The sequence below is a fragment of the Lactuca serriola genome, chromosome 1 (genome assembly GCF_051521515.1).
Source record: "Lactuca serriola cultivar US96UC23 chromosome 1, Lser_US96UC23_V15, whole genome shotgun sequence".
Taxonomy (NCBI): Eukaryota; Viridiplantae; Streptophyta; class Magnoliopsida; order Asterales; family Asteraceae; genus Lactuca; species Lactuca serriola.
Window position 1 is genome coordinate 35,529,739 of NC_136408.1, and position 27,895 is coordinate 35,557,633.

The window sequence follows — 27,895 nt, forward strand, 5'->3', positions numbered from 1 at the left end:
GGACCCTGCTAGGGGCGCTGCCCCTTGAAACCCTGCACCTAGGGGCGCTGCCCCTGGGCCCCCATATACTCACCGAGTGTACACCCCGCACCTCCAAGCTCGGTTAATAAATGAAGATCGTCATATCTCATTATTAATACTAATTATACTAAAATATGTTGATAACACTAAAATCACAAACATTTTAAGTTTTTAAGCCACTAAACTTTTGGTTTTATGCTCATTTAGTCACTTGTCTTTTGGTTTGATCACTTAACTTTTGGCTTTATGCTCATTTAGTCAACTAACTTTTAAAATTATGTTCATTTAGTTATCTAACTTTTAAAATTATGTTTATTTTATAACTTTATTTTAAAATTTTTGTGATTAAATGAACATAATTTTAAAAGTTAGGTGACTAAATGAATAAAAAACCAAAAGTTTAATAACATTTTAAAACTTAAAATAAATTAAATGACCAAATAAACACAAAACAAAAAGTTAAATATCCAAAAAAGAACTAAAAAAATACAAAACAAAAATGGTCTAATTGTTTTTGGGATATACCGACACGTCAAAAACCTCACAATATTTTTTTTTTTTTTGTATAAAAAGGGATATTTTTCCTAAGAATAGTTTCTTAAGCATATTTAATACCTTTTAAAAAATCTAAATATGAATGTCTAACATGTTAACTTATTCAACTCCAAAATACTTGTTTTAACTTTTATCTAATCCGATCATTTTGCCATCTAGAAATTTTATCGTCTAAAGATTGTAAAATGAGCCGAAATGATAACGAGTAAGAAGCAGGTGATTTTTGGTATGAATGAAAATGAGTCGATTAGAAACATTAAAATGATGATTAATATAACTATATTATTACTATAATTTCATAATTATATTAATATAATAATCATTTGGGAAATTTGATAGGCTACGGATACACTATATGACCGATTTTCGACTAATCTCCTGTTTAACCAATCTTCTTTTTACACATTTTTAAATATTAAAGTGTAGCCAAAAATAACAACACTAACCATTTTATGGTGTACAAAAAAAAAAAAAAAAACAAACTTCGCTTGGTAGAAAATATTTTTAGCTTTTATTTTAAAGCTCTTAATCCAAAAACTATTTTAAAGTTGCATTTAACAAAAAGGCCATAATATAATATAACAAATTTACAAGATTACTTTTAAAAATATATTTATATATTTATTTTTGTAAACAGTTGTGTAATTTTAGACTTCTAATTATCTTTACCAAATATTTATATAGAAGTATAAAAGACCTATAATTCCACTTACCAACTTTCAATTAAATTTGCCAAACAGACTATTAATAATTTTTATCTTTATTTTTAGTTTACTTGTCTACGCATGACAAACAGAAAGAATATAGCCGCAATCGACTCATTGACAAGTGTAATGGATGAAATTTGTCATCTCCAATACTGGTCCAATATATATTATTATATAAAAAGAAAACAGCATTAAACAAATAATAAATTGTTAACATATGGTGTCACAATTCTTGTAAAATAATATTTTCTTTATATCCGCATGCACTTTTACATCAACGGATGATATCAATAATTGATGATAAGGAGCTTTCGGCACCATAAAATAGAAAAGATAGACTCGGGTCCGAATGGACCATTCACCGACCGTCTTAAACAAATCGTTGGGGTCCGTGGTCCGTACCAATTGGACACACACCCGATTTACAAGTGAGAGACGGGATGGTGTGTGTGTGCGAGCATCTTAAAGTCTTGAAAGTTGAAAGTGAAAGAAAGAGTTGGAAGTATGTTATCAAAAAAATCAATGCAAGATTTACATGTTAAATCAATTATTTATTAAGAAACTGTTGGGTTGTTGTGATCGAATAATACGTCAAAACAGATCATATTGTTAAAGCGGTGAAAGATTTAATTAAGGAATAATATACATAAAGGTACTATAAACTATTTAAATGTTTATCAACGATCAAAATATTGAACAATATCATCTAACTATGTTGTAATATGAGTTTATTTACGTCATTCAGTCAAAATTACATTATAGAATCATGAAATTAACAATCATGATTGCTAAAAAGAACTACTTTTGTTTAGAGTCTTGTTTGTCAAAAATTTGCACTATATGTTTTGGTTGAAACGTTGTTGTATATTTTGTATAAAAACAAACATTGTTCCATAAATTGGGAAGAAGATAAAATATTATTGCATAAATAACTAATTTTAACCCTTCAAATTAGTATTTACCAAGCTTAACCTATATTAATCATCTCTTAGGTGACCATAAAAAAAGGTAAAGATGTGTATGAGGCAGTTTGGCTTTGGTTATACGCCAAAACCAAGCCATTACCATTACAAACAGGAATACGGTTTGATATCCATCATTTATTGGTTAGAACTAGTTTCGGTTAACAGATTTAAACAATTAATGGTTTTGTTTATTGATTAATAATTCAAAATTGTACAAAAATAAATTTACATTGCAATTAAGAGTCAAAAACAATAAATGCATTATTGTAAATAGTGGGAAAAAAACACTTATTGTTGTTTGTTAAGATATTATAAGAGAAATATCCAACAAAGTCCTAAATTTTACTTATTGCCGTTTGTTAGATATTATAAGAGAAATATCCAAAAAAGTCCTAAATTTTATGTCAGTTTATGATCTAGTTATAAATTGAATTTCATTAATGAAAAATGACAGGAAACCGATTACTGTAATCACTTTGACCTTTTTTTACATGTAACCTGTTGAGGTGGATCCAAGTTGACTGCTTGCTTAGGTGGCGTATCAAGTGGACTGTTGGGCTACGTGGCAGCTGATGTGGCTTGTCATTCTTTTACAATTAAAAAAAAAAATAGATTTTTAGGAGAAAAGGAGAGGGGCTCAAACCCTTGACCTTCCACTCCTAAATAATACACATTACCATGCGAACTATAAGAACTTATTGTTATAATTTTTTCAAAATTTTTTTATAAAGTGTTATCACTTCGTCTTCCTCCCCATATCATCAGCCCACCATGCCCCCATTGATACACCTTCCAACCTCAATTTCATTCACAATCGCAACCATTCACCATTTTCTCTCTCAATCGAGTGACAACTACTTGACGCCAACCACCATTATAACGACATTCATCGATTCTGTTGACGCCACTGGCCTTCCATATCGGCCACCACCTTCATCGTCGGCAATCTACTACTTGATGTCTTTGGGAGGAGAAATCGAGTTCCATGTGTTGTTGATTCTGTCAATTGCTTCGATTTCCCTTATTCTAGCTTCCTTTCTATGTCCAACAATTCCCATCTTCTTTTGGTATTATCGTTTTACTGATTTTGTGATGTGTTAATTTAAGGTTATTGATTTTTGTACACCCACTTCAAGAAAAGTTCCTCATTTTGCACATGCCTTGTCAAGGACATTATAATGGTCATAATCCATGTCCTTGCTTTTCCGATGATGAAGATGTAGCGGTGGTTTTCGTAGTTGTCATTGGATTTGTCATCGTAGTTAAGATGAGAGGATTGGAGTTGAAGAAAGACTGAGGGAAGAAGAAGGGTTGAAGTGGGTAATCTGCTGAAAAAGATAAAAATGGTTAAAATAATTGCAATAGCCGGTTTCTTGTCTTTTTCATTAATGAAATTTAATTTAGGACTAGACTGACCCAAAACTTTGGGATTTTTCTAGAAATTTTCCGATATTATAATGGTATCACCTTTTTAACATCTCCTCCTAAAAAAAGTAAATCAGTTATTATCGAAAATTGAAGGACCTTGCAGCAACATAATTTGATATTTATATCAATGACGATTATAAAGGATTGGATTTGGAGCCGTATATGCATAAGAAGGCGGGGTAACAATGTCTTGACTAGCTTGTGGGAATATAATTGGATCGGTGATATTGATTTTTGCTACAAGACTTTAAGACTTCTTGCTTTGGGAATTTATAAGGATTTTAGGGCAATTCAAAATTGGCTGAGAAGTCGGACTATCACAATATATTCACAAACGGATTATCAAAAAAATGAACATATCCTTTTGAGAATTATGGTAAATGACCTAATCTTTCGGATTTACCGAAATGTGTAAATATTACACGATTTTTATTATTTAAAAATATTTTGCAGATCTTAAGTTGGAGGGAGTATCGGGTATATTCCGATTTAACTACTGATGGGTATGAAACTATGATTTGCATGTCCCTATGCAATCCGATAAATGGTCCTAGAAAAACTATTGATGGGTATAGAACGTCCAAAGCAGCAGTTAATTGAACGTTTTCATACAGTGTGAACTTACAAACAGCCAACAATAACATCACAATGCATTCAATTGTACAACAAACAAAACACATACTACTATATTATATTATATTATATTGGCTTACTGGAGTTGTTGTACAGTACAAGTGTACAACTACAACCCCTTGTCCAGCTATCAGAAAATAAAAAAATCCACATGCACAAAAATAAGATGTATTAAATTAAATAGAAGCCCATACGCAAATACCAAACTGGACTCAAAAAAAAGTTGGGCGTTTTACCATTATGCCATTATATATATTATATTATATTAATGGCTTAGCTGCAGCAGATGAGCTTGCTGAACCAGTGGTAGTGGTACCTCTCACTCTCAACCTTGCAATCAGTTCATCCTGCCACCACAATTACAAATCATTTATGTAAACTTCAGGGTTCACTTTTTACACAAAAAATATCAAACACTTTAATAGTGTTTCATTTTTTAACCATTTATGCAACTTCTATGAATTAATTCATGCAACTATGTTTCAACGAGTTAAATAGCTAATGGTAAAATGTTGTGCCTTTTGGTCCTCAAATGATATGTAACTAACTACACATGGTATAAAAACTACTTGGTTGCATAAATATTAAATATGTGAACCATTGTTGCGAAAACAAGCCCCTATATTTTATTGCTAAAGAATTCAATTCTATACGTATCCGATTGGACTCAATTCCCTACTCATTTGCAACCAAACGGTTGGAATGGAATGGAATTCCAATTCCGGTCAAATCTCATAACCAAACATCCCCTAAATGTTTAATTAAAGCTTATGCAATTCATGAATGCTTGAATCAGATTTGTTTCAGGCCCTGATTGATAAAACTGAATGTTGAATGATTAAGAAGTTTAAATAAACAACTTGAATTACCATTTTAACCCTTTAAAAGGAATGTTCCCATACCTTCTTCCCTTTTACGGACAAACCCCTCTCCTTCAGAAGTGCACGGAGTCTCTCAACAGTCAAACTTTGAAGATTTTCAGGTATTTGTGACTTCAATACGTCTGAATGATGTAAAAGCATCCAAAGTAAGCAAGTTCAATCATTTAACCATAAACATATTACTAAAATAAAATAAACAAGCTTGCCACCATATAACCTAACACATTAATCAACATATAGTGTCATATAATCAACTGAAAAACTAACCTTGGCGGGACCCATTTTGGGTGGTGGATGCTGCCCTCTTAGCAGAAGCCCTACCATCCACAGCTCTTTCTGGGGCCCTAGGGAGAAAATGGTAATCTTTCATTCCCAAAAATATATAAATACTAAATCCCACGAACGCGAGCATAAAAAACAAGTATATGTAACAAAAAAAAAAAAGTTAAATACCTCTTTCTTGAACCCTCATTTGTGCCTGCACCCTTTGCATTTTTTGAAGTTGTTCCAGACTTTTGTTGTTGCTTAAGGAGAAGTGATCTAATCAGTATGTTCACCTGATCAGTCTTGATAAGCTGATTTTCTGAAAAAAGAAAAACTTTATAAGTTATTTGACATCTTTGTCATGTAATTCACATATAGTAAAGATAATTTTGTAGAAAATGACCTGGAGGTGTAGTGTCATGATCAGTTATGTAGACCCGCATTCCACCCTGTGTGATAAGATAAAATGCAAAACAGATGATGAAAACCAGAACTAAATAATCATTTCAAATGCATAAGATGATGGATCAGGATTATCTTACTGATTTTATGACAACAAAACTGTTATCAAGAATTTAACCAAGAACTTAAGTAGTCTTCATAATCAATAAATAGTTTTAACTTTCGAAACTGCAAATCCTGGATTCAAGCATTTACATTCATGATTCATGTTTGTAGATTGATTGATCAAAGTCACCAGAGGGATGAACTCGAGAACAAAATTCACTCTTGGAAGCTCAATAATCCATGAGTTTCATCTCTGAATAGAGTTTTACATTGGTATGAACTTGGAAGCTTTTTATGATTTACTCATAACTTAACCACGTCTATCAACAGCACAAACCAAGCAAGTTCAATTCCTCACAAAAATAAAAAGAAACTTAATAATGTAGAAATCATAACAATGAAGTATCAACAGAAAATGGTCGATTTCATGGGTTGAAATAGAATTAACAACGAAAATCATAATCATCGAACCCTAATTGAGAGATACACGGATATACATTTTACGTAATTCATTTTACCCTAACGTCTTTGGTCAAAACCTATATTTAAAACGCATTGGTTTTCTTCACAAGTAAAAAAAAAAAAAAAAAAGCAGCGCAATCGATTCGGCGAATAGCAAAGTCGATGAGAAAAGAAAAAAAAACGAGGAAAATAATTGAGAAAAGTAGGGTTTATGTAGAATTACCAAATTGGAAGAAATGACGGAGGATGAGAAAAGGCCTTTGGAGGGAAGATCGAGAAGAAACTTGGAAGCACCATCAGAGTTCTTGTTCTTGGAGGGTGTTGCAGGACCATCCATGGCGCCGCTTGCGACGGTTAGTTTTTGCACCGTCGGCGTCGGAGGATGGGAATGAGGAGGTCGATTGAAATTTTACTCGCGCGGAAATCTTACCCGCGAAGGGGAAGTTTTGGATTTTGTGCAAAACTATAATAATAGCGTTTGAGTAATTTTTTCTGGTCACAATTTTTTGATTTGTTATGATTTAAAACATCAAATGTAGATTAGTCATTAAATATGCAATATTTATCGTAAGATTTTTTTTTAAAGAATAGATACTAAATTACTAGATTATCTCTAATTTTATTAAAATGATTATTTAGGTCTGACTTTTTAGTTTCTTATTTGCACTGTTGAAGGAAAATTAAAACAATACACAACCAATTTATCATCTACATATTACCTCGGGTCAAAATGGTTCAAATTAAAAAAATACAATCAATTTTATTATAACAACAATGCTCAAAAAATAATTGTGCTTTTATTATCTTTGGCATCTTCATATGCACATATTAAACCTATTCATGTGTATAGGAAAGAAACCCTAACTATGATGGTGTTAGCAGGAAAGTCTTGTTCGAAGATTAAGAACTAGAAAATAGCATTTGTACTTCATCATGAGCTAGGGTTTCGAAGCCAAAGTGGTGGTTTCACACCCATTTGTCCTAGAAAATAGCATTTGTACTCCATTTGTTAAGTGTGGGCTTGTCAAAAAAATTATTCCATCTGGAATGGATTCAGGGCTTCAACTAACAATGAAAGCGTTCTTATGGGTCGTTATGACTTTTCTTTTGATACACGACATCCTTGTGGATTCTAGCGTTACCATGGAAAATGATTTATTTATAGTGGGTTCATAGATGTATATAAGGGAATTGGATTAAAATAAATTGATTGTGAAAATTGGCGTTGGATGAACTTATTGGTAAATGCCAAATGGAAAAGTTAATACCATATATTTTTCAACAAGTTCTCACATAGATAAGCAATTGTTAGAATGGATTATATACTCTTTTATGGCTAGTCAAAAACGAGACGCCTGTTGCTAATAAGAACATATGTATTATGACTAAATTTGACCGATAAAAAGCCAACATAGCTACAAAGTGCATTGTCGTTTTTGAGCAAATGTGATGAGTTTATAGTGTGTTGTAAAACAAGAATACAGCATTGTATCTAATTGGCTTTTTTTTTAAGAAGCCAAAGTGGTGGGTTCACATCCATCATGTACACATGCCAAGACATCTCTGTAGTCTCTTGAGATTGTGAAGTTGTCATACACGAGTCCATCCCTACTCTTCTTGTACTCAAATAGAAGCGAAGAGTGGTTAAATGCAGTAAGTTTCACAAAACCCCAATCATGATCTTTAAACAAACTCCAAACCGTATCAATCTCTGTAAAATCTGACAAATGACTCCCTCCTCCACCAACCACCACATGGATTGTCCCATTTACAGTACCAGAGTAACTATATCTTTCCATGTTCACACATTGGTTCTACAACAATCATCAACACAAGTCAGAAAAAGTGGAAATACCCCCAACTTTTAAGTAAGTTTAGAGACAAGTACCTGGTATATGGGGCAAGTTCTTTCATAATTATGGACATGTCCATAGAATGCAATGTCGACTTTGTATTTCTGCCATAGTTTCTGCAAATGTTCTCTTCCCATTGGCTCTTGGAATGAACCTTCCATTGCATACCAACTGTTTGATGAATAGCCAAGCACACGATGAGCTGCAAAGATCAACCATGGCTGTTGTTTTCTGTCGACGGATGCTAGACATTTTTCTATCCATGCATACTGTTCAGAACCCTCCCTCCAGTCATGCTCTGAATCCGCTATGCAAAAGTGAAACATCCCATAACTTGTTGAATACCTGTTAATAGGATAAATATAATATATACTTTAACATCTTTATTTCATGTTTCAATATAATATCAAAAGAGATAAGTTTTACCAAAATTTAGCTCTATTATCTGCAGGAACATAGTATATTGTCTCAGCAGGAACACCACACTCCCCACCTGAATCTTTGGTGTCATAGAAGCCTCCAGAGTTGGGCCATGATCTTTCATGGTTTCCACTGCACAAGTTACAATTCACAAATAAGTCCAATGTTGCAATAGAAGGAAATGAAAGTAGAATGTTGTAATGCAAACCTTGCAACCATGTAAGGCTTTATTGATGCAATGGGTTCTACTTGTGCAGTGAACTGGTCCCACTGTGAAATATATCCATTTGCATAAGGCATATCTCCTATATGGAAAACTATGTCATAGTTATCAAGGTCACTGATTAATTGGTCAGCAGTAATCAGTGATCCTGGCTGATAACTAGCATACTCGTTTGAACCATCGCGTTCAGCCTGAAATTTTAATTAGTTCACCAATTTTTAATTAGTCTAACTGTTAAATGCAAGAAATAGCAACGCACTTTCATTGGTTTTTTTGATATAGTAATGTCATGAAAGGACAATGGCATAATGGTTAAAAAATGCAAATGTCTCCTTTTTCGGGGAAAACTTCAATCTAAAATCATCTCTTTGCTCATTTGTACTTATTACAATAATTTTGTACACTAGTAGCTTTCTATATTTAACTATTATTACCTTCCCCATGTCTCCAAAAATAATAACACGCTGCAACGAATCCTGCCCTGGATATGGGGACGATTTAAATGAATACATTTTACTCCAAACAACCGATCCATTCAATAGCCTATGTCCAATCCTGTAATTATACCTGCAAAATTGTTGTAGCAACCAAACAACCTCAGAATATTGTCACCTGACTTTTTACAAATTTGCCCTCATTAGATTCTTTCTTTGAATATATTTATCCCCAAGTGTGATTTCATTTGCTCAAATATTTTGTAATTTGTAAACGTCATTCATCAATACAGCAGTTTATCCAGAAATCACTTAATAGGAAAAACAAGGGGGGATTTAATTATGAAGTACACATACATAGTGTTTGGCCACAATTCCTTCAAGAAACTAGTGTGTATAAAACCAGGATCACGCCATCCAACAGTCCGTGCAGGTTCACCTGCATTGTAATTAAGTAAAAAAAAAGGTATCATTAATAAGAACTTAGAATCAATATATGGAATACTTTTATATGCTTGTACAAAGATTGATGTACATAAGCGGCTATGTTTATGTTTCAACAATTTGAAAATTGTAATTAGGGCATTTATAAACATAATGCATTGGGTAGTTTTTTATAAGATTTGACATGAGATTATAATTTATACCACACATGCTTCCACGAGTAAATGTCAATGTTCCTGCTGGAGAAAGCTTTGGGTCATGGCCCTTCCAACCCCACTCCACAAATGGAGTTGCTTCATCAATGTTGTAACCACTTGTCCATGTTACTGTCATCTTCACAAACACCAAATTCAAGACATCATACACAACAAGCAATTTGTAATAAACTGATTGGCTAGAGCTTAAACAAAAAATTATTATAAAATGGTTCACTAAAGGGGCACCATTTTTAAACTTACTTCATCCCAAGCCTTCCCTTGAGCAAGGCGAGGATAAAGGGGAGCTTTAGGGTTCACAAATGATATAGGATCTGAAACAGCCACCACTTTTGGCTGTATTCCAAATAACATAATCAGTCAACAATATTAAAGCCTTGTGAATTATGTTCAAAATATAAATGATAAACACTGTGGAAAGAAATAATCGACTCACATTTTCCAATCCACCTGTAAATAATGCAAAGGAGAAATCTGCACGTTGATTGATGATCTGGAAACTCAGTTTAGCTTTTCCTGCTGTTATGTAGTTGGATCCCGAGTGGTTTGCATACATGTACTATAAAGAAAATGTTTCATGTGAGAACAACCAAAACTGATAAACATATTTTAAAATTTTCAAAACCTGAGCATTATTATATTATTATGCATACCTTTATCGGGGATGTGCATATACAAGGAGCTTCATGTGATTTTCCGGATTCAGGATAGCAATCTGATGCACTGACATATTCAAATGGTTAACAGTATGAATAAATATTTTTATATGAAGATGCAAATGCTGAAAGATAATATGCAGGTGTGTAACATAAGAACATTACTTGAAGTTTGCAGGTGAAAAAACTCCAACCCAGTCATCCTCAGATGGATCTGGGTAACTGAGCTCCACATTGACCCATGCAGTATCCTCCCCCTATCATCATATAAAAATATAAAAGAATTAATCACAAAGGTGGAACAGGAAACATGAGGAACTTGCTACAAAATTTAAAGACATTGAGATAAATACAGAAGAACAAGAGACTTATAGCTAGAAACTATTGGCCAAAGAAAAAAAAATCAACAGTTAAATAGCAATGTATTTTCAAGATTTGTTTATTATAAAATCCTACTTTTATTTCTTCCTATTCTAACATTATACATTGAAAAATCCACCCAATTATAGTTTATAGCAATATCATCCAAATACAAACCAACTTTCAATGCTATAATTGGGTATAATTTTCACATATGATTTCTTGGGTAGATTCTTCAAATTACAATGCCTTGATAAGAATAAAACTGAGAGTACAATGTTGTAATAGAAAGAAATGAAATTAGGAATTTAGGGTGTTATAATACACAAATAAATGAAAGTATGTGGAAATTCATTGCACTTAGCCCGAAAATCAATGTAAAGTGTAAACAATCACGTCAAGGGAACCCGTTTTTTCCTATGGTAGACAGAAACATTATCGACTAAGAACCTAGCGACTTGTAGAATCACAAATTATAATGATTTTTTTTTTCTAAAACACAACAGTCCCAAGTCTAACAGCCAAAAACCCAAAAGTATTGAACAACCACGTTGTTGAATGTAGTAAACTACGATAAATGGTCAAGATTACAAGAAGGGTGCTAAGAGTTAAGAGGAGGTTTAAGCGATGACAAGTAAATGAAATAGACCATATTTACCTTCAAACCCAGAAGAAGAGGGCTGGCTTGAATGGATGCTGATTCATGGAGAGCAATAAGAGCTTTGTGAACAGCAATCTTGGACAGCGGTTGCTCATCGGTAGGTCGCCTTCCAAGATCGCTGCGTATAAGAGGAGAGTAAGATGAAGCATGACAAACTCTCCACAAAAAGGCCTTAGACGACAACAATAAGAACACCGTGAATAGGGTATCCATTGTTGGCATTTTATCAAACAGTTAGTGTGCACAAGCTTCAAAAAGGAAAAGTATGGACCCTTTTATGCCCACGATTCATAAATTCATCAAGGACCAATCACAAGATGTGGAAAGTATTAAATAAACGAGGACTGTAGAAGACTATTCCAAGATACACTTGGAGTCTTGTACCTAACTCCATCCTTCATAATTCAGATTAATATTGTCAAAATCAAAATAAATACAACCCCCACTGTAAATAAGGTCAACATCAGTAGTAAGTAGTAACGCAATTTCAATGCAGTTACCCATTTGATTTACGTAACGCTAGAATTATTTTTGATTTTTGTTGAGTTGGCTTTGAGTCTTTGTCGATGTGGACGGCATTGATAAACCAAAAGTTAGAAGAAAGCCAAGGTGACCTTGATATGACCGTCTTGTAATTACAGGCGCTGGTATTAGTCGCAGGTGGTAGGCCCGGCCGCAAACCATGAAATCTCCGTTTGATGGAGGATTCAAAGGTCGGATTGCGGTTGCGCCTCCAAATCCAAATTCACTTCATTTCTTTTTCCTTTTTCCTTTTGCCGTTTAAAATATAAAAACCATTTAATTTTTGGGAAGAAATCATACATTTTTCAACCTTTTATAAAAAAAAATGACATTATTTTTCTTTTCCTTCACAATTAACATGTTTTTACAAGTTTATATGGAAAAAAATATTCATGTGACATTTTTGTGGTAAATATATGTCCATATAAACAAAGATAGATGCATTGGTTGGTTCCTCTTGTTAGGAAAAAAAAATGGATGGAGTCCAAAAATTACATCATTCGTTTAAAATCAGAAACTTGTTTGTGTTTTTGGTCCTTAAAAAAGATAAAAATACTATTTTACCCTTCTAATTTCTTTTTTGTATTTTTTATATTTGTTTTAATAAACTTTTAATTTAGAAAAATATATATAAAAAATAAAAATTGGTCACGTTCCATCCCCACCCACCGAAAACTCTCTCTCTCTCTCTCTCTCTCTCTCTCTCTCTCTCACACGGAAGCAAAAACATATACACACAATAAAAACTTCCAACAATTCTGAGATTAAACACATACACCACCTTTATATGTAAATCAAACAATTTCCAATCTAAAAGAAAAACCAAAATGCCCGGGTACATCAAGCATAAGATTGAATAAATCTATAAAGGTTTTGAGATCAAACACATACACAGATTGTTTTCATATCAAACATATACACCACCTTTATATGTAAATCAAACAATCAAGATAACTAAATGCATGAAGCACCCGATTCAATAAATCTATTAAGATTTTAATATCAAACACATACACCATTTTTCATAACAAAAACATAAACCACTTTTGAGATCAGATTCACACACAAACACCTGCACACAAACCTTATTAAATCTAGGAATTTCACTGGAAAACTCCATATGGAATAGTGGAAGCGACAAGAAACCTTAACTACATCAGGACAAAGAGAAAATGTTGCCCCAAAATAAATCCTATAAATCTATTGTCTTCTTGATAGTTATTTTGTGCTCACTTAGCCTCAAAACAAACCCTAAATCCTTATTAATGCAAGAAATCTCACCATTTTTGGTAGCTTTGTCGCAATCCAGAAGCTATAGATGGTATCGGTGTCGCTTAATTGGTGTCGATGCAGAAGGAGGATGATGTGCAACTCCGGTGACGTCGCCAATAGAAGTGAGTAGATGAATGAGGATGTTTTATGGTGGTGGGAGATGGCGAGTAATGATGGTGGTGATCTGATCATTAATATAGGAGATGAGATAGAAGATGAGATGAAAGATTAAGAATTAAGAGAAAGAAGTATGTACCAGGGTTGTTTGTGTATGTGTGTGTGTGTGTGTGTATATATATATATATATGGTTAGGTTCATGTGAGACCACTGTATTTTGTAAGACGGGGAGACGTAATCTTAGCTACTCATTTTGTAGTGTGACATCCCAATTTCCAAGTATGAGATTTATTATTCAAAAGGCAAATTTTCCTTGGAACTCGGCGAGTTAATGGCCTTAACTCGACGTTTTGAAAGGCTTTGGGTTGTGCATCTTTTTGGACCAACTCGACGATTTGGAGGGGAAAACTCGACAAGTTGGCGACTGAATTGTAAAACCCTGAATTTTAGGGTTTGCACCCTATATAACCTCCTTAAGTCCTTGAGGCTGATCTTTTATCAACCTCCAAACCCTATTATCAGCCTTGTGAACCCTAGTCATCATTCCATCTCTTATTGTGAGTTAGTGTGGCATTTTGGAGCAAAAGAAGGAGAATATTGAGAGAATGAAGCAAGGATCTAGCAAGCAAAGCTCTTATCTTTAGTTTGGCACTCTTTTGGACCATTGTAAGTGTTTAGGATCCGATTTTTATCTATCTATGTAGATAGATCTTGAGTTTTGTCCCTTTTTCTCTTTATTCTTAGATGTTGCAATGGATGGACTTCATAAAGTTTGCAACTTTATGAATCTAAAGGTCAAGGTGACCTTATAGTAGGTTAGATTTGGTCTTTATCCAAGATTTGATGCCATGCATGGAGTTTAGGTCATATTTCCCCTTTTTGACCCATTTTGGGATCAGGATATGCATTGGACATGCATGTTTATAAAGCACCAACCTTTGGGACGTTTTTGAGGCTAGAATCTCTTCTGGAAAAGTTGGGTTCTAGATCTTAAGGATTTTGTGCTTAATGGTTAAGCCTTTGAGTTTTCAAGCCTTGTGGAAGAGTTTTTTAGCATTTGGAGTAGCCCAAAAGGATAAAGTTGGAAACTTTATCCTTTTAGACACATTTGGAGTTCACATATGAGCATTAAAGTCTCTAGAATTGAAGAATCATCTGAATGTGTTAAGCTGGGGAAAACTCGGCGAGTTTACCAGCCAACTCGGCGAGTTGGCTAGGGTTTTCCCCGACTGTCTGAGTACTGTAGAACTCGATGAGTTCAAAAGGTGCACTCTACGAGTTGGATCAACATGGACTGTTGACCTTGACCGTTGACTTTGACTTTGACCATGGTTAACCAAGTTGGACTTTTGAGGGCATTTTGGGTATTTCGGGATGTTGATGGGTTTAGTCATGATGGTTGTAGGCATTGAATCAGGTGTTGAGATTCAGAGTCATACCTTATCAGTTCTGCACTACTTGTGAGGTGAGTTGTCCTCATTGTACTTACGGGTCGAAGGCACCAATGTCGGCCCATTGGATTGATATCATGTTATGCATGTTATTGTATTGTTATAATCTGTTAGATCGGTATCCTAATAGATAAGATGTTGTTATGCTTAGTGATCTGTAGACCTGTGTAATTGGATGTACATTGTTATATGATTATTTGTTATATGTGCATGTGATTTCTTGGTGGTTAAGGCTTCACTGCTTTGTGTGTAAGCCAACAGGACGAGGCATTCCAACTCGATGGTTGAGGGCCTAGGGTATTTCATCCCGATGATGATTAGACCCATAGTATGTTGACATTCCAACCCAATGGTTGAGGGTATGGGGTATTCCAACTCGAGGATGATCGGGCCCATAGTATATTGGGATTCCAACCCGATGATTGAGGGGCCTGGGGTATTCCAACCTGATGGTTGATTGGGCCCAAAGTATGATGTTATTATAAATGTGCTATTTGTTATGTATTAGTATTTTGGGGGAAACTCACTAAGCTTTGGGCTTACAGTTTGGATTATGTTTCAGGTACCTCAGTGGATTGCTGAAACGCAAAGGCGTGATTGTGCACCTCCTTATGTCTTGATTTTACGATTTCTCTGATGTGAAACTTATTTTGAAAACTACAATGTAAACAATTACGATCTTTGGTTGGTTTGAACAAGTTTAAATTTTTATGAAATTTTATGAATGTTACATGTAGATAAAAAAACATTTTAAAACTGCAACAATATTGAAAATTTTCTATTTTTTTTTTAAATATTATTTTTGTCATTTATATTTTCCAAAAAGTAAATAATAAATAATAAATAAATAAAATTACCGTTTTTTTGAAATATCTATGAAATATTGTAATAGAGTATTAGAATATTTTACATATCTGACAAATCTAGTAGAATACTACAATATTCGAACATTATAAAAATCATATTAGAATATTTACAGTGTAATATTCTATTAGAATATTTCACGTATTTTTCAAAAAAAAAATTAATTAAATAAAATGAAGAAAATAATAATTAAAAAAAGAATTTTCGGATTTTTCATTTTATTTTGCATTTTAAATTTATTTTGAGATTACGTCTCACGGTTTCATAAAATTAACGTGGTCTCAAATGAACCTATATATATATATATATATATATATATATATATATATATATATATATATATATATATATATATATATATATATATATATATATGAAGGGGTGGGGGTACTGGTGGGCGGTCTCTTATTATCATTTTTAAATTAAAAGTTTATTAAAACAAATGTAAAAAATATAAAAAAAGAAATTAAAATGACAAAATAGTCCTTTCAACTTTTTAAGGGACCAAAACCGTAAGAAGTTTCTGATTTTGGACCAATAGTGAAATTCCAAAAGATTTTCGATTCTATTCATATTTTTTTTTGCTAACCACAAGAACCGAATTTGCAGTTCAGGCTTTTCAATAATAATAATAATAATAATAATAATAAAATACTTTGTATATATGATTTCAATTTTCTTCATTTTTCTTAGTAATCCTAAAAAAAGGAAACACATAGTTAAAAAGAAGTTTGTTTCTAATTTTGACTATTGTATTTAAAATGGATTTCCAAATTTAAAACATAAATAATAATAATAATAATAATAATAATAATAATAATAATAACACCATTAAAATAACTATTTTTCTGCCGTTTAACCAAAGTAACATAGACTAAACTTATTAAAAGTTAGTTATTACTTATTTAGCATGTAATCAATAAAGCATGTTTATATATATATATATATATATATATATATATATATATATATATATATATATATATATATATATATAGAGAGAGAGAGAGAGAGAGAGAGAAAGTTAGGTTCAAATGTTTCTAGCAACTATTGTTTGCATGAATGCACCAATAGGAATTTAGGAACAATTAAATAATTAAAATTTGTAATAAGGGTAATTATATAACTTTAGCATGATAATTAAAATAAAATCCCTTAATTCATGGAAATTACCATAAAAATCTCTTTGACCAACTATTAAACCTTAGCTTCTCATATCATACGTATTCTACTTATGCCTCCTCCCTATTGCCTCTTCCATCAGCAACCACAAAATCATATCCTCCCCCTTCCATTGACCTTCGGCCGCATCGGTTGAGTTTTGATGAACATGTCGACCATAACCCTGCTACAACCAACAAATGTTACAAGACTGAGGGAGTGAATGATAATCAAAATACCAGCATTGGTAGCAACGAATTCAAACGAATTCTATTTCTCAAGACGACAAAAGGTTAGTTATATTTCCTCTATTTCTTATTCAACTTAATCAATTTCTTCTACCTTAATTTATGATTCGTTGGAAGTTTCATCTTTGAAGAATTGAGACTTATTCACTTTGAGTCAAAATTGATTTATGATTCTGATTAAGTATGTATCGATTGATTGGTTTTGAAATTGATTTCTGATTTTGCACCTTGAATCTAATTGCTATCTGAAATTGCACATGATGTTTACCTTGTTGTTGAATCTGATGTTGATCTTGACATGTTAATTTGCTATGTGTAATGTGAAAGTGTAACTTCCACCCACCAGGTGTTCGACATAATACCAACATTGCATCATTCTTCCTTAAACATTCTACATATTCTTATCTGATAATGATTTCTTTTGATTTATTCTAGATATTGTAAGTTATGTATACCTTAAATATTTTAAGCATTATGGTTTACGTTTATTTATTCTATGCATGGTGGTTTGATAAAATGTTCACTTCAAATTATTCTACTTATTCTAATGTATGCTGTATACTAGTTATTCTAACTACTTTTAATTATGTTTTATGTTATGTGTTGAATATTCTATATATTCTAATCAAGCTTCAATTGCTACAGATGATGAAAGATACACTATTACCTTTTTATAATATTTCCATTCTGAGAGAATAGTTTATTATATAAGAATATTATTGTTTTATTCTGATAGAATTTGTAGTTAATTAATTATATGTTTAATGTGCAGTTGTTACAAGTGTATCACTACAAAGTATTTGGCAATGAATTTGTGATAGAAATGGCTTGAAGAATGGCTTGAAAACCTGATGGAAAAAGCTCCTTGTATAAAATCATTCTCATGCAATACAATTCTGACAGAATGTCAATGTCACAAAATGTCAATCTCATAGAATGCTATTTTGAATTGGCTTAGAGGTCAAACATATACAAGACATCTAGAATGTTGTTATTTTTTAAGAGTATATTTGTTATTCTTTCAGAATGTTTGTTATAATTCAATGAATCACAATCGTACAAAGTAATTATTTGGTATATTATTAGTTCAAGAATCGATTTTGTGTATTCTTTCAGAATATATTTAGTAGTTTATAGTTGACATTCTGTCATTCTGACAGAATAAAATCGAAAAATATGTTTACTACTTTATGGTTAAAATTCTATCATTCTGACAGAATAAAAATCGGATTTTTAATTTTAAATTAATTTAAAATATTTTGATTTTTAAAAATAAAGGAATTAGTTATCCCTAAAAATCCGAAAATTTCCTTTTTTAATATAGGTTAATTGACTAGAATGCCCTTATGCTCAAATTTGTGTGATTATATGGTACATGTTATCCTATTTTACTATCATAGACCCTCAGATCATGACCTTTGATTATATTCCATCCAATGGTCCAGATCTGTGCATTCTGGCACACAATAGTTACTAAAAACAAAATAACTTAACTATATATATATATATATATATATATATATATATATATATATATATATATATATATATATACGGAAAAATCAGTTAAATTTTATTACTGAAACTTTTTCAAGTTTAAAAAGATCAGTTTATTTTAAAAGTACGCAAAGTTTAAAAAAACAAACAGTTTTCTTCTTACAACATGCATATGCTTAGTCTACTTATTCTTCTACAGATGTGGTCTGCAAACTATATATATTTTACTTCTTAAAAAACAAACAACACCTAAACGATTAATAGGTGTAACTATTCAATAGACAATTAAAAGTTTTTATATAATAAAACATAAACAATATATTGTATGTAATAAATGTTTTTTTATAAATAAGACCACATGTACATGATTATCATTAATGTGTCGTAACTACTTGTTTCTAAACACATTTAGTTTTACATCAAATACATAATTGTTGGAATCCCCATCAACTACTCTACTAAAAAGACCATTTTTATACACGTGTTAACATTTCCATTTATTGTAGCTAGGAATGAATAAATTGATGAATGCGGTACTAAAATCGTCGCATAGAATGTCATTTTTTATGTGATCCATAGCAACTCCTACAAACTGCTTGAAATCGGGACCAATCTTAGCGATTAAGAGAGACGATGCATAGAAGACGAGCTTTACAAGATGACAAATTGGTCATAAGGAGGCTTGTGATATCAATGGAAGTGGTTAGACGTGCAATCAATTGCCCCTCATCCTACACTATTTCCATACATGTATCTTTGTACTCACTTTATTTTTACTTATTTTGTTACTACTTCCAAACATCAAAGAATCCATTTTAGCTAGCTAGATTCCAAGTATATCTCCTTCGTTTTTTTTGCAAATGATAAAATAAGTGTCATGTTAAACCTGATGGACAAGGGAAAAATAATAAAATCCAAAGTTGGATGCAAAATAAGAGGGGTTAGAAACATAAGCCTTCAATTCTGGCTTTGAATTTCTCATGGTCAAACCAATTTATTAATGATGAATGTTAAAGAGAATGATTGAGTAAGGTAAACATATGACTAACATCATAATGATAAAAAAAACAAAAAAATAAATAAATGAAAATAGTCATTTATAACAACTTAACACCATATTTGATAAGGAGTATTTATGCTACAAAATAAAATCATAATGAGCAGCAATGTATCAAAAAAAAAAAACTATGATTTTTACTATGCCACAGTATTATTTTAATAGCTATTTTTTAAATTGGAGTAAATTACATGAATGGTCCTTATGGTTTGGGGTAATTTGCGTGTTTGGTCCCTAACTTTTTTTTCTTACTTGGACCGTCCCTATGGTTTAATGTTATTGCATCGTTGGTCCCTGATGGACTTAAAACGACCAATATACCCTTATTTATTATTTTAATTATTTTATTGATTTTTAATTAATTAAAAGAAATTGTTTAATATTTATGGGTCCCACCCAAATCCCTTCGTCCATCTCTTGAATTTGTAGGCGTATTCATCTACCTTCTTCTTCGCTCAAATCTCACCTGATAACGCCAAACTAGATTCTCTCTGTCTCTCTCTCTCTCTCAACTCCGGCAAATTCAAACCACCATCACCTACCAAATACCGAACACCATCGTCGTCGCTGCCCTGTTGAGTGCTTCGATTTTGGGGAAAAGGTGAAAACGGAGGTGGTGGAGCCACCAACTCGTTATCCAAAAATAGAGCGACTCTCCGTCTCCGATCTGACATCCTCGTCTCCGCCTCTAACCTTCGATGTAACCATCTCAACCAATGCATCAATGCAGGAAAACTAGTCGGATATGGGTCCTCCGAACTGGAACACTCGTCTCCACCAATCACATGAACGATTGGGGTTAGTGAAGAACTTGTTTTGTTATTGTTGATGATATTGATTGTTGAATGATATTTGCTGATGATTCTTGAAGAACAATTTATGAACTAATAGAGAACAAGATGATTTTGTTTTGTTGATTATCATGATTTTTCTTTGAGATGAACTGGTCAAGAACAAATAAGAACTGATGAAGATGAGGACAGTTTTGGGTAATTTGGGTGTTTTGATCTGAAAAATTAGTGGACTCAATGGGTTGATGTTTGTTGAATCTGATGATAGTAACGAACATGATTTAGGTTCCAATTGATTGAAATGTCCGAAAATTTCTTGGGGTAAATTGATGTTCTGTTAAATTTCTGATTCCTGGTCAAAGTTTTGTTGAATGATTTAGTTAGTTTTACTCATTTGTAACTTAATAACTAATGCAGATTTGTTCAATGGAAATCGTTTATGGATTTGATTTAGATCAAAAATAGATGGAGACTGGTTTGGGTTTTTGCAAATTTGGTTTTTCTGGATTCAATTTTCAGGTAGGGTTTATTTTTTATTTTGGTTTTGTTTTGATCTTTTAAATTGCAGGGGAGGAAAAAGTTGAAGGTTTAAAACGCAAGGATACATACCTGAAATGGTGGTTGGAGATATTTTTTAGTGACGGTAGTCGGAGATGGTGGTCGGGTATTGGGGAAGGTAGATTGATGAGAATTGAGAAGGACGAAGGGATTTGGGTGGGACCAAACGCACAACTTAACACAAACCATAGGGACCATTCGTGTAATTTACTCTTTAAATTGATATATTTTTTAAAGATTGCAATTAAAACTAATATGTGTTATATTTTTATAATATTCAACATGGAGTATATATAACATAAATGAGATATATTAATAATATATTTTAATATAGAGATTACAAATTAAAGTTGTGTAAAAATAGAATGGTGTCATAATAAGTTAAATGGAATGAAGTTTTAGATAAAAATGTAATGGTATTTTGTTGAAATTTACAATAGAAAATCTTTCTAGTACATCAAACTATAAATGGATATCGGTTCACTTTTAGTTTAGTTGTTATTTATATGATATACTTATGATTCGTTATAATGAATACAAATCTATATAATTATATGGTGGTTAAAAACATGATTATAAGCCTTATCGAGTGAAATATACAAATTAACTTTAAATTTAAATTTTAAATGGGAGATAGTGTGACGAGAAAAGACACATGGTATAGCAAAAATGCGACCATGAAAGGGTTAAGGGATAACAAAGGTCTGACATGTAAATGTTAAAGAGATGGAAAAGATACGACTAAAAAGGAAAAGAAATGACTGTAAAGGTGAGAGCACCATGGTGAGTGTTTTCGTTGAGAGATGTGTCAAACCAATAGAGTGTGTCATCTATAGTTACAACACTTCGGTGCAAATTTGGAGAATGGTTTATCACAAAGAAATTTGAAACTAATTACGGGTTTATATAATCTCCAAATTCATTTTTGTTAGGAAAATAGTTTCAAAGGTTCACAACAACCCACTCCATAGAAATAAAACAAAGAAATTTGAAGACAAAAATATATATGCAAAACTTTAAACTAGAGAAATTATAAGTTCCCTAGAGAATAAAATTTTCAAATGACAAATAACACATTATTACATATACTAGTCTCTTAAATCGCCCCAATCACGTCAACACTCTCCCAACATTTTGCCCAAACACTTCTACACAATAATCAAGACGAGCTAGAAAAAAAATCAAATTTAAAGTATATTTGAGTATGACACTTTGTTACAAAAACATTAGGCTCCTTTTATAAGTATGAAGGTCACTCCGCCTTTTTAATACTATAGCAATGTGGGACAAATTATATCTTTCCTAAACAAATTCAACAATCTCCACATCGAATAAAATGAAAGAAGACGATAACATCATCAGACCATTCTCTCAACCGGACAATTACAATTCTCAAATCATAAAGTTATAAATATAACCACTTGTAACAACCAAATCCTAAGATTTCGAAGGTCCTGTGCAAAAATTAAATTAAGGTCACATACCTTTTTTGTAAAATATTATTAAAGAAATTTTTTAGCGCTAAAGACAAAAAAGCCCACTACTTTAACAAACATAATTTTTGTTGTTAATAATATGAACATGATTTGTAACATGCAATTATACTTTAATTACCGTATTATTGTTATTTTCTTCTAATTTTTTTGTAATATAATATTAAATAAAATTCTCAATCGGATGTCTCTTACGATTGGAGGCCCAGTGCGACCGCATACTCGCACGACCCCAGGGACACCATCGGTAACACCCATTGTAAGAATCTCATCAATCATCATATCAAATGTAGAAAACACAATGAAATGTATGATACATCTTATCTATTTGCCATCTAGAAGTTCATCACAATCAACATATATTTTCACCTACATATCTTGAATTTATCTCAAATCAGTGTCCATGTATAAACTTGCTAACAAAGAGAAGTAAACAACATAACTTTTTGCATGGTAAGACGGTTATACCATCGACCACAAAGATGTCTATCAAATCATCAATGAGAACAAAGCGATTGTTTTTTTTAACAACAACCAGATTCTAAATTTATATATACTTCTAGAAAAGGCATTTTTATTTGCACCACATGCATTTGAAACCTCCATTACTTTTCAATTTATTTCTAATAATTATTGTAGGTTGGTTAACAATGTTAAATTAATGCAAAAACTAAATTCTAATCATAAATTAACTAAACCACAATATCAAAATATCATATTTTACTTTTATTTATAAAATTATAACTTTAACTTTTTAACATATTATAGTTAACTTATTAGTTTAGATATGTTGTTGTATGTGAGTCATTGTCATTTTAAAGCACAACTTTTGTATAATTTATGATTTTATACAAAATAGTTAATTATTAATTTCAATATAATGTTAAATGGTTAACTTAAATCAAAATTTCAGTTAAAATTGAAAAAAAATCAAGAGACTATTTTATAAGTAGTTAAAAGTTATAAATTATAGTGTTAAACCTAAATTGTAATCCTAAATTAACCAAAAAAACTATGAAACTATTTTTTATAATCATTAAGAATTTTCAAATAAATAACTTTAAAATAACTTACAATAAGAATAGTTAAAAGTACTATTATATAAAAAGTTATAATGTTATATTCAAAAACAAAAAGAATGTTTATTGTTTTAAATAATTACAATAAAAAAAGCTAACAATATTCATCAAATAAATTTTAAAAAAGTTAAATTTCTTAAACCAAATTAAAATAATCAAGACTTTCCAAATACGTTATTTTAAATAACGTACAACTACAATAGTTAAAAATATCATTATATAGAAAAATTATATTGCTACCTTTAAAAAAACAATGTTTGATTTTTAATTAATTACAAGTATAGAAACTAAAATCTTAAGCAAATAAACCTTCCAAAATTAATTAATCATAACGCAAATAAACCTTCCAAAATTAATTAATCATTACTGCAATTATAAATATCATTAAATCATATATTATATTTAATTTTATTCATGAATAACCCGCAAATAAAGGCCATTGAAACAATTGAGATTATAAAGTTTTAAAAGATGTCTACATTATCATATAATTCAAAACAAAAAATATTTATAACAACTTATTATAAGATTTGTTATATAAGTGATAACAACAACGTCATTGATATATTTAAAAAACATATATTTGTAAAGATTTTAAATATAATTTTGTATTATGCGCAGCACGCGGATATTCGCCTAGTAAATATAAGAAAGTTAGCAAAGAGCTAGTAAGAACAAAATTAAAGCATAAATGAATTTTTCAACCAAGCATTGCAATTAATCCTAGGCTTAGAGTTTCTAAAAGAAAACCAACGAAATGAATAATCTAACAATAGCATCAAAAATAATTTGTTTCCATAGCATTGTCATATTCAGACGATTGAAAAACAACCACATTCCGATACGTCAAAATAACCCATAGCATTGTCATAAAAACCGATTCCACAATCGATCTTTCCAATCTGGCCATCGGGCGAGCATCAATCCAATCTAAAAAATCCACCACCAAAAAGAAAGAACAAAGTGATTGTTAGCTACATTGCTATTTGTATTGGTGTTTTTTGTCGAATCCACTCCATGCAGATGATTTTTCTAGATATGCCTAGGCTTTCCCCGATCTTTTAATCACATTTTCATATCAGATATTGTCATTGGTTGATTACTTAATCAAATCTATTAAATATTCAAGATAAGAGATCCTTTTATATCAAGCTATATCATCAAAGTTTTGTTAAGAGGGTTAGAATGACATCGTTATTAATAAAACATAGTACTTCCTCCATCCCAAAATTTTTGTTGACAGACAAAAGACATACTGATTAAGGAAACATTAGTTATCATTAACTTTATTAAATGCAATGACAATTATACCTTTTGTTGCATTTAATTCTATGTTAATTGCATTTAATTTCATTGTAGTTTTACTAATAATGAATGATATTTTAGTAAAAATGATATTTATTTTTATTATTTTGAGGCAAACCAAAAAGGAAACATAGACTATTAATATGGGACATCTCGGAGGCTCACCGGCAGGATCAAATGTCGGTTGGCTGATTGTGATTTCTGCCTTTTGGCTGTCGATTTTAGTCGTTGCGCCCCTCTGGTAGGGTTCCTTTCCTTAATTGTATATTTCAATTCTCCCTCGTTAGTGCAGATGAGTCATAAACACACATGAGAATGGAAAATTGCCAATAAAAAAAAGGGTGGGTGGAATGTTGATAAGGTCTCTACACCTTTCTTTTCACTAATTTTCCTTTTGACATGGATAATAAGCAGCTTTGGTCCATATGTGAAAAGTATGACAGGGTTTCAAATGTTTATATTGCCCGAAAATTGTCCAAGTTTGAGAAAAGGTTTGCGTTCGTTAGATTTCTTAGAGTCCAGGATGAGAGACAACTTGAATTGAAGCTTCGGGATCTATGGATTGGTAGCTATCATGTTTTTTTTTCCTTGGCAAAGTTTGGAAGGGAGAATAATTATGTGTATGGGGAGTCACAGGTGCATGTTCATGATGTTAGTGGCGGTAGTAATACTACCCAAAAAGCGACTTATGCTAATGTTGTGAAGGGTGATGTAGTAAAACCGAATAAAGCTGAAAAATCTATTATTCTTGAGGGTAAGGATATTATTAACAACTTGGTTGTTAAACCATCCGTCTTTTGTCAAGTAAGAAGTGATAGGTTGATCCCAAAGTTGCTAGTTTTGTTGAAAGAGGAAGGGTTCCATGATTTACAAATAAAATATTTGGGTGGTGATTGGGTTTATGTGGAGTTTGATTCAGATTTGGTGAGCTCTAAATTTAAGTCCTCCTCTGTTCATGCTTATTTCTATAATTTCAGGCTGGTGGTTAATGGATTTAAAGTGGTAGAGATGGTTATTTGGATTGAAATACTTGGATTACCATGTTGTGCATGGAATGATAATGCGGTGAATAAGGTAGCAGGTATTTGGGGCGAAGTGTGTTTCATCGATGATGATAATCAAACTCCCTTGGCGATTCAAAGAGTTTGTATAAAAACAGCGCAACCCTCATTAATTCAGGATAAATTTTCTTTGGTGGTTCAAGAAATTAAGTATGATGTGGTGGTTAGAGAAATGTCAAATTGGGAACTAGATATACTATGTAATGAAGATGATCTAAGTTGTGATATTCCTTCTTTAGCGAATGATTCGGATAAGGATGTTAATGATTTTGATGATGGTGTAGCTGAAGAAGAAGGAGAAATGACACCTAAGGGTAATCTTAAGTCTGTCGATATGGAAAATGACAATTCATTTGGCATTGAACAAGAGTATGGTAATGACAGGGAGCAAGTTTTGTTGATCGAAAAGGTCGATTTTTTCAAACATATCATTTAAAATCTGATGCTCACAGGAGGAGATCCAATTTGGTGTCACTAGATGCTCCGGTGGGTGGTACGATTGATGTTAATGATGATCAAAGAGGTCCTGTTGGTTCTAGAGCAGTGCCAAAAGTCCAGAATGTTAAAACTGCTACAGTGGCAGGCCGTATGGTGGAAGCTATGCTACAGTTAGGTGAAGATAATGTTTCGAATGAGTCTCTTTCTCAGCCACCTGGTTTCAGGCGTGATGTAGAGTTGTATCCGGGGAATAGTAAAATGAAATCTAATTCTGCTAGTTCTCATGGGTCGACGAGGTTGCTGAAAAAAAGAGCCCCAAATAATATTAAAGATATTTAGGATATTATGAATCAATATGTTGAAATGGGAAGGTTGCTTGGGTATGATATGGAGGGTAATAAAGATAAAGTGAAACAAATTTTGGGTAGTATTGGTGTGATTCGAGTTGTTTAATGAATTGCATGTCGTTGAATATATGTAGCACTCATTTTTTTTTTTGGAAAGGGAACTTCCCTAACGAGGGTTTCCGGGCCAGCTTTCGCGCACTGACTAATCCCCTACTGCACCCATTCTTTCATAAGAGGAATTGGGTGAAGTCTTTGTGTGTTCAAAATGGTGTGTCGTTTTGGGGGTTACAAGAAACTAGAATGACTCAATTGTATCTTTTCAAAGTTAGAAGTATGTGGGGGAATTGTTATTTTGATTTTGCTTTTAGTAGTGCTCGTGGGAGATCCGGGGGTATTTTATCGATTTGGGATAAATATATTTAAAAAATTTAGTATTGTTTGTACTAATAATGTGGTTATTGTTCGAGACATCTGGGTCCCATTTAATATGGAATGTTGTATGGTGAATGTTTATGCTCCTCAAGATATCATAGAGAAAAGATTACTATGGAATTATATCTCTTCTTTTATTACAAGATATGGGGGTAATTATGTAAGTTTTGGTGATTTTAATGTGGTTAGAAGTGTTGAGGAGAGGTTTGGGTCAGTTTTTTGTCCTTCTTCTGCTGAGGATTTTAATAATTTTATAGATGATGTGGTGGATGTGGATGTGCCTATGATTGGGAAGCGATTTACTAGGGTTGACTCTTCTAATGTCAAGCTTAGTAACTTGGATCGTTTTTTTGGTGTCTGAGGATTTTTATGATCGGTTCCAGGGTTTACAGGTGGCAGTGTTAGATCGGTTATGGTCTGACCATTGTCCTATTTTGTTGCATGAAGTTAAGGTTGCTTATGGTCCTCCTCCTTTTAGATTTTTCAATTCGTGGATGGAGTTGGATGGGTTT

General features: G+C 32.1%; 2 protein-coding genes and 1 long non-coding RNA gene across 3 annotated transcripts; 1 reads left to right on the forward strand and 2 right to left on the reverse strand.

The window, feature by feature from the left end:
• Nucleotides 1-4,334: 4,334 nt before the first annotated feature.
• Nucleotides 4,335-6,889, reverse strand: LOC145082984 (protein LOWER TEMPERATURE 1-like). The gene is made up of 6 exons (XM_079023350.1): nt 6,647-6,889; nt 5,858-5,903; nt 5,644-5,773; nt 5,458-5,534; nt 5,212-5,312; nt 4,335-4,656 (listed from the first exon to the last, which is right to left on the reverse strand). Exons 1-6 carry the CDS (start codon nt 6,758-6,760, stop codon nt 4,570-4,572), a joined length of 555 nt encoding a protein of 184 aa, XP_078879476.1. The 5' UTR covers nt 6,761-6,889; the 3' UTR covers nt 4,335-4,569.
• Nucleotides 6,890-7,781: 892 nt separating this feature from the next.
• Nucleotides 7,782-12,086, reverse strand: LOC145083000 (nucleotide pyrophosphatase/phosphodiesterase-like). The gene is made up of 12 exons (XM_079023351.1): nt 11,687-12,086; nt 10,834-10,925; nt 10,666-10,735; nt 10,449-10,571; nt 10,256-10,348; nt 10,001-10,130; nt 9,711-9,792; nt 9,354-9,486; nt 8,905-9,110; nt 8,703-8,828; nt 8,312-8,621; nt 7,782-8,237 (listed from the first exon to the last, which is right to left on the reverse strand). The coding sequence occupies exons 1-12, from the start codon at nt 11,909-11,911 to the stop codon at nt 7,932-7,934; spliced, it is 1,896 nt and encodes a 631-aa protein (XP_078879477.1). The 5' UTR covers nt 11,912-12,086; the 3' UTR covers nt 7,782-7,931.
• An 8,215-nt stretch (nt 12,087-20,301) lies between these two features.
• On the forward strand, nt 20,302-21,482 carry LOC145083016 (uncharacterized). Its single transcript, XR_013697515.1, has 2 exons — nt 20,302-20,677; nt 21,239-21,482. It is a non-coding gene; the product is annotated as an uncharacterized LOC145083016 (long non-coding RNA).
• The last annotated feature ends 6,413 nt before the right edge of the window (nt 21,483-27,895 follow it).